The 7,948-nt window shown below is 38.9% G+C and overlaps 1 protein-coding gene across 1 annotated transcript; it reads left to right on the forward strand.

The window, feature by feature from the left end:
* Positions 1 to 3,804: 3,804 nt before the first annotated feature.
* LOC144705548 (putative serine/threonine-protein kinase WNK9) lies at positions 3,805 to 7,163 on the forward strand. Its single transcript, XM_078578287.1, has 8 exons — positions 3,805 to 4,063; positions 4,142 to 4,179; positions 4,285 to 4,512; positions 4,592 to 4,812; positions 4,893 to 5,050; positions 5,127 to 5,511; positions 5,638 to 6,409; positions 6,944 to 7,163. The coding sequence occupies exons 1-7, from the start codon at positions 3,968 to 3,970 to the stop codon at positions 6,372 to 6,374; spliced, it is 1,863 nt and encodes a 620-aa protein (XP_078434413.1). The 5' UTR covers positions 3,805 to 3,967; the 3' UTR covers positions 6,375 to 6,409; positions 6,944 to 7,163.
* Positions 7,164 to 7,948: the final 785 nt, after the last annotated feature.

The raw sequence follows: 7,948 nt of genomic DNA on the forward strand, positions 1-7,948 counted from the left end.
AAATGTGGGGTCATATACCCCTTTTAACAGCCTTTGGAGGGCCTCTAGTGGTTGTTGATGAAGTGGTCTTACCATGGGGGTCCTCTAGGTATGATAGAATTTCCCCAAGTGACCCCCCCTGTTCGAAAACTGCTGTGCGGATCTGCCCTTGGTCATCTGACCTCCTTATTAGGAAGTCAAACGGCATAAATAAATTTTTAACCGTGGACCCTTTTTAGTTATAGTGCACCCATGAGCTACGTCGGCCTACCTGCATCAGTGATGTCAGCCTTTTCTCTTCTGTGACTTGTCTATCGAAGCGACCCAAAGTCCTCGTCAACTATTGTGGCCTATCAGAGGCCAAGAAAAAAAAAGAGAAAACATGAGTCAGATGTAACATCTACATCCAGTCTTTCATATGTAGATCAAAGGACTGCAATTAAAATGCCACTTAGGATTCAATGCGTTATGACCTAAGGTTCAGGCTAGGTCAGCTCGAAGCCCCGATCATGTTGTGGTATGTTGTTATTTCTTATTTTATTCATATTGTGGTATGTTGAACCGCAATCCTGCTTGTTCATTGTCATCCCCACCTGATGAAAAGCTAAAAGAGACTACTGTCGGCCATCCTATATTGAAAAAGATAGAAATCTCAGTTGCTACATAAATCCCAACCGAATACGGAAATTGAATTAAATTACCGTCCTCCCACACACGTGTGGGGTGTCTCTTGGTGGGCCTCATATGTGGACTCTCTATCTGTGCATGCTGTGGGCTGACCTTGTATGTGTTTTCTTGTTGGGCGCTGCTACTTGGGAATCAGCTTCTCGCTAGTTGCAGGTGGGCTTGAGCTCCATGTGCTTGCTAGCCTGTGGCTGTCTTGAGAGCTGGTGCGCCTAGCTTAGATACATATAGTGCTATATAAAACCATCTTTTTACTTATTTCTTAAAATTTTACTTCATCCCTGAAACATATAAACTAACATGCTAGAGATAAGGATTAAAGTTATTAAATGTAATTACGTTGTAAGCATACTTTTCAATAATAATTAGTGGGCCTGTAAATCATGTAGCAATTACATTAAAAGGTGTTGCTTTAACAAATTGGTATATTTAATACATGAAATGAAGATCCATCTAACGATGGAGATAATATGAATAAAATGATGCCAAAATGGCCTTAAGATGTGTATGTGAGCATGAATCTTTTTGGGTTTATCAGAGGGTCACCAGGACTTCTTGGAAATCCATGGTGTCGATTATTTTCAAAACCCTTTTTCAAAAAAAGTTGTAATTAAATATTTTGTCAGTGTGCACCAAGTGAATGCGATATTGACATTTCCTCACATAGAGATACCCCATCCCAACATATCCAACTTTCTCCTTCAAGGAATGCTACGTAATGAATACAAAGATGTCCACGTACGTGAAGGGTCTTCCAATTGTTGACATAGCTGACCTGTGCTCAAAAGTTTATTATTATGGTTGTCTACTATTAGATATAGCTAACAACACCTCAAATGACACTTATGGCCCCAGACATCCCATTCAAAGGTTGCAACTAGGTAGGTTGATTCAGGCCTCCCTCATAAAAGTAATTGATACATTATTACGTTGGCTTGAGCAAAAGCATAAACTAGTCTTAGAGAAATGTTTGTATGCCAAGGGAATTGAACCATTGAATTGGTTGATTAGAACATGTGAATACCTTTTCCTATGGTTAGCAAGGTTTTTGTAGGAAAACCAATGTCTCTAACACTAGTACATCCCCAAAATGGATCTCCTCCAATATTTTTCTTTTCTTGGATCCACTTTGCTCTTTGTACACACATTATCAGTTGAGGTCTAACGTTTAAATCATTCGTATTTAACTTTTCGACCATTTACTTTTATAAAATAAAAGTAAATCAACCCAAATAATAGTCATTTAATTAAGAGATATATATCATCACAATTATTAACTCTCTGAATGAACTATTTTTGTCCCACTTATCCCCTTTCCTTCTCAAGGAGAAAGAATGGAATTTATCTTTTCATTTTTATTAATTAATAAATCAATTTTATTTCAACTATTATTATTATTCAGATGAATTATTAAGAAAATTTATAATAAATACAATGATTTTATTTTTTATCTCTCCATTAAGGAGAGGAAAAGAAATTAAAGTTGACAGAATTATTAACTACTTCATTTTTAAATGCATAGTCTTTCAGTGACCTATTGTATCAATAATTTATGAATACTATTCATACAAAATATGAAAGTTATTTTTCATCTGCCGCAGATTCCCATTTTTCCCTTTAACTGCCCCACCATGAAGAAATAACGACATTAAAGTTTTTATTTACGTCTTAATTACTTATATAAAGAGACGTTTTGTTATTTCAGTAATTTATTGTCTGAATGAATTACTAACACCACACAGCAAAAATATACTTTTCATCTGTCCCAGATTCTAATATCTCCTCTTTAAGTGGCCTATTAAGGAAAACATATACATTTTTTGAGTTGAGAAATGCTCCTTATTTCAGTTATTATGCACCTTAAGGAATTATTAATACAATTCCGAAAGTAGACAACTTAAATTTCATTTCCCCCAAGCTTACATTTGTCCAATCATACTTCCTTCTTTAATCAATGAACACATACTCTTTCATTCATAATCGTTACTAAATAACATTAATCTCTCAGTCTCATACTAACGAGACACCAGATGATGCACATGCATATATACGAGAAAACCATCCCTTCCGCTGGCCTTGAACGTGACATTGGACACTAAAATTCCATTTTATGATTTTTTTTTTCTCAAATTGTATGAATCAAACCATCTATCACTTTCCATTCTCAACGTCATACTGAACTGGAACGCCAGGGTTATGTCCATTTCCCAACATGAATGTTTTGGATGGGATGATTCTGGATGGGACGGTTTAGACGACCTAAACAAATGGGACATGAGATGTGGGACTTGTGACAGAACGAAAGCCATTCCAAACCAGCCAGCTTCCCTGACCCATCTGATCATGCACTATACTTAGGGAATGACAAACATCATCCATCTCAAAGTGGACTCTATACTTGACTCGACAAGATTCGCGTGATGGCCGGTTAGAACAACCATAGTGCCGGCCGTTTGGGTCGGATTGAAATCGATCAACCCAGTGGTCCCCATTAGCCAAGATCCAGTTTAGAACCCAGTTCGATTGCGCAGAGCAATGATGTAGCTATAGTGCAGGACGCACATGTGATGATTTTTTTGTCCTGGGACAAAAAAATTGTCCCGCAAGGTTTGACAAAAATGCGGATGGAAATTCGTGTCGAGATTCCCGAACACGACAGTTTCTGTCCACTTGAACGAAAAAACCGTCCCGTCCCGAGGTCGAAGACGAAAAAATCGTCCCGTCCGCGTCCCTGCACTAATTCCAGACGTCGGATGGGACGATCTTAGTCCCGTCCAGTCCATTGTGCAGGTCTCGGACGCTCCGGAACTAGAGAGTATAGGGACGCGGACGGGATGTTTTTTCGTCCCAGGATGAAAAAACCGTCCTGTCGGCGAGGTTGGACGAAAATCGGGACGGAAATTCATCCCTAGACCTCTGGACGGGACGGCTTTCATCTACTCGGACGAAAAAACCATCCCCTATGGAGGTCTCGGATTAAAAAACCGTCCCATCGGCGTCCCTACACTGATTCTGAACATCAGACGGGACGATATTCGTCCCGTCCCGTTCATTATCCACGTACCGGACGATCCGGAACTAGAGACGTAGCTGCTATGGTCGTCACCGTCGTCGTCCTCTCTCTGTCTTCGGCTGATGCTTTGTTGGGGAGGACAATCGCGGAATTCGCCAATCGAAGTCCGGGTCAATCGTTTCTGTAATTCTGGGGGTTGAAGAATTTCTATAGATCGCCGCTTCTACGCCCTGCAATCGATCAAGATCCTTCATTTCTCGATTCTGAAGTCCAAATTCTGCCTTCTCGAGGATGGATCACGACTATTCGGGGGAGGGCTCGTCTGGGTCGGTCGAACCCCCCGATTGCAACGCCGTTGAAGTCGATCCCACTGGGCGCTACATCAGGGTACAGAACCCTAATTTTTGTTTTGCGGATTTCCGTTTGGTGTGTTCTTAACCCCGCCTGTTTGTCTCCTTTTGGCAGTACAATGAGATTCTGGGCCAGGGCGCGTTCAAGACCGTGTAAGTCGATGCATTTCCTTCGTGGGTTTCATTTTGTCGATTTTTTTTCTTGTTTTTATTGCCGTTTGGCATTAGCTTGATCGTGATTCTTTCCTTTTTCGGCAGATACAAAGCGTTTGATGATGTTGAGGGGATTGAAGTGGCATGGAACCAGATCAAAATTGATGATGTTTTACAGTCCAAAGGGGACGTGGAGAGAGTGTATTCGGAGGTGCAGCTGTTGAAGCAACTCAAACACGAGAATATTATGAAATTTTGCAGTTCCTGGATTGATCAACGGGGGAGAATTATCAATATTATCACCGAGTTGTTCAGCTCTGGAAGCTTGCGACAGTGAAGTTTCTCTCTGATACTCATTCATCTCGTTGGAAATCCTCCGGGAAGTATCTAATTTGACTTGATTTGACTGTAGGTATCGGATGAAGCACAAGAAAGTAGACATGAAGGTTATCAAAAGATGGGCTAGACGGATCTTGGCGGGTCTGGATTATCTGCACTCTCATCAGCCACCCATCATTCATCGTGATCTGAAATGTGATAATATATTTATTAATGGAAACCGAGGAGAAATTAAAATTGGTGACCTTGGATTTGCAACCATTATGCAACGATCAAATTGCCGAAGCGTGATCGGTATGTATATCAATATTCATTGATATTTGCGTATGGATATACGAAAAATGCAGAATTCAAAATTTATGATAATTGTGCAGGGACGCCGGAGTTCATGGCGCCGGAGTTGTATGACGAGGAATACAATGAACTAGTTGACATATATTCCTTTGGCATGTGCATGTTAGAACTGGTGACTTTTGAGTATCCATACAGCGAGTGTAAAAACTCTGCTCAGATTTACAAGAAAGTTTCATCAGTAAGTGACTTTCTAGTAAACTCCTGTATAATTGCTTGTAAACTTGTTCTGATGGTGGTGGTGATATTTTATGTAGGGAATAAAGCCTGTGGCTTTGTCAAAAGTGACAGACCCCGAAGTCAAGGCTTTTATAGAAAAGTGTATAGCTCCAGCCAAGGAACGTTTCTCTGCGAAGGCGCTTCTAATGGACCCATTTCTGCTAGCAGACAGCTTGCCTCAGCCTGTAACAGATGTCATTAATGGGAATATGTACTCAACTAGAAATCAGTTCGTCCGTATGCATGTCAACATGTGTGAAGATGGCAGGCCTGAAGTCATCACTCTTGTGAATAATGATGATGACGGCTCCCCCGTTCGAGTTGTGGTGCAAAAGTCACTTGATATGAGAAATTTCTCCCTGGTTGGGGAGCCAAGAGAGGACAGATCTCTATCACTGTCACTTCAGATCGAGTCTTATGGGCGTAATGATCTTCTCTCTCTCTCTCTGTCTCTCTCTGTTTCGTCGCAATTGTACTTGTTTTTTAATTTCTTTTTGTTTACCTGGATATTTTATGGTGATGATATTTATATTTTTGGCCTAAATACAGGTGTTGAAAGGGAAATGCATATTCTTTTCTACCTGGATAATAATTCTCTTGCTACTGCGAGAGGCATTGTTGATCAATTCCGATTGTGTGATCAAGATGAAAAGGTCATGTCTAGGTTGGTTGATGTGTTGCTGTCACAATTGATACCTGGCTGGAAACTCCTCAGCTCGACTGACGAACAGTTGAAGAACAATGAAATGCAGCACTGTTGCAGTGAGCCAACCTCGCCATTCAGCTCTGTCACATCATTTCATAATCTTTTTGATCCACCTGAGGATTCAAGTTGTCAAATTGGTGATAACAAAGCAGTGCCCATCAGAGTGGATAACACCATCCCTCTTGATATTGAATCCTTGTGCATAAGTCCGACGGACGATGAAGTTTCAATTATCTCTATGGAGGGACATGATGATAAATCCTCAGTAATGTGCACTTCCTCCATGATCGGTGAAGCTGATGGACATGGAGCTGATGTTATGGCTGGAGTTGAGAAAAACCAAGGGATGGTCAGTATGTTCTCTGATATCCCAGGTTTTCAAAGATTCCCAGGAAACGAGTCTTTCCACCACGTAGCCGATGAGCTGGATGATGATGATGTCGATGATGATGTTAGGGCAGAAATCAATTTGATAGAGCTTCAGTACCGGGAGGCACTAAACGTCTTAAACCAGAGGCGGCAAAAAGTGATTGAGATGGTTAAGAGTAGGGCTGCACAAAGAAAAAGGGCCCTAACATAGTTGTGTAGTCCTAGCATGTCAGATTGACAAGCACTGTAAGCGTGGTTGTCACTATGTCTTTTTTTCAGATTATCTGTCAACATACATATTCTTTTAATCTGGAAGCGCGAAGGTGGTTACACAACTTGATTTCATTGGTTTCTTCAATTATTTAATGCTACCACCCATTCATCATCCATTTTTGTTTATCATATGAGAACATTGTTTTGCTCGTTAATTATTTTTTTTCTCCATCATTATTTTTTGCGATCAATCAACATTTTTGCTATTTATTTTCTTGTTGGAAAAAGCTGCTTAGACAAATTGTGTACTCTATTTCTGGATTGACTTCATTTTGCGTCAGCAATGGAAACTTGTACCGGCAAAGTGATTTATGTTTCAACAATTCAATGGTATTATAATTTATATGTACACCATTTCCCAAACTGAGATATTCTTTTCTATATGCGCATGGTTTTTTCTCAATATGTTCATATCCATAAGTTTCTGAACGTTTTATTTATTCTCATGTTTAAACGAGAGATAATGGTAGGAAGTCCTCTAATTGTTTCGGGGTATCTATTTTGCAGCCAATGGCTGAGATCACATGATCAACACTTGTTTGCATGTGGCACATAAGAAGTGGAAGCTTGTGAGTAGCAACTGTTTATATTTACCTGCGTCAACACTTGTGATGAGCTAAAATGTAGAGATGATATTATTCTTTTAATTTCTCGGAGCCCATGGCTTATATTTCTGAAATTCAAATCGTGTATTAGTTTCAGGAATGCCTAACTATTTCTTCAATTCTTCTGAAATTTCACCTTTGATTTACATTTTCTACAAAACGCCATTTCAAGTCTCGTTGGCTCTGAAAATTGTACTTTTAAACTTATTGATTATTTTGTCAAAGGATACTCCAGCGTCATTGGAATCCGGTAAATAATCGATGAATTAGAAACTATATTTTTAAAATATCTGAAATATCTGAATTAGAAAATATCTCTTCAAAATAAATGATATCAATAGTATCGAGTTTTTAGTGGAATATCTGAACTGTTCATTTTATTTAATCTTGTGGAATGTTTGTAATAATTCTGAAATATTTTCGCCTGTTGTCCCTGAAGAACCTATTGAACCCATATTACACGTTTTATGAATTAGGTCAAAATAATAATCCTTTGTCTTTATTTATGTTGGTTGATAATGTGTACTGAATATGGGTGAACAAAGCTAGTTACTGTTTTTTTCACTTCCTTTATTTGATTCTATCGTCTAACAATAGAACATCTATCTCCTAACAGTCAAACATATTTTCTAAATTATAGCTTTATAAAGATCTTCGTGTTTCTTACCATAAAAATTAGGTGGCATTTGAAAAATAATAGCTTTGACTCCTTCAAATGTGTAGGTTTCTGTCCATCTCATCAAATGCCACGAGAATGAAATTATCCTTCAAGTCTTGGTTGATTACGAAAACTATCTTCATTTTCTTCAAAAAAAGGAAAGTATCTTCATCCTCCATTATAACTTTTCCTTTAAATGATGAAGTTGATGCAATCGATTTTTCTAAATTTCTTTTGTCATGCATTGAA

This window comes from Wolffia australiana, chromosome 7 (genome assembly GCF_029677425.1).
Source record: "Wolffia australiana isolate 7733 chromosome 7, ASM2967742v1".
In the NCBI taxonomy this organism is placed as follows: domain Eukaryota; kingdom Viridiplantae; phylum Streptophyta; class Magnoliopsida; order Alismatales; family Araceae; genus Wolffia; species Wolffia australiana.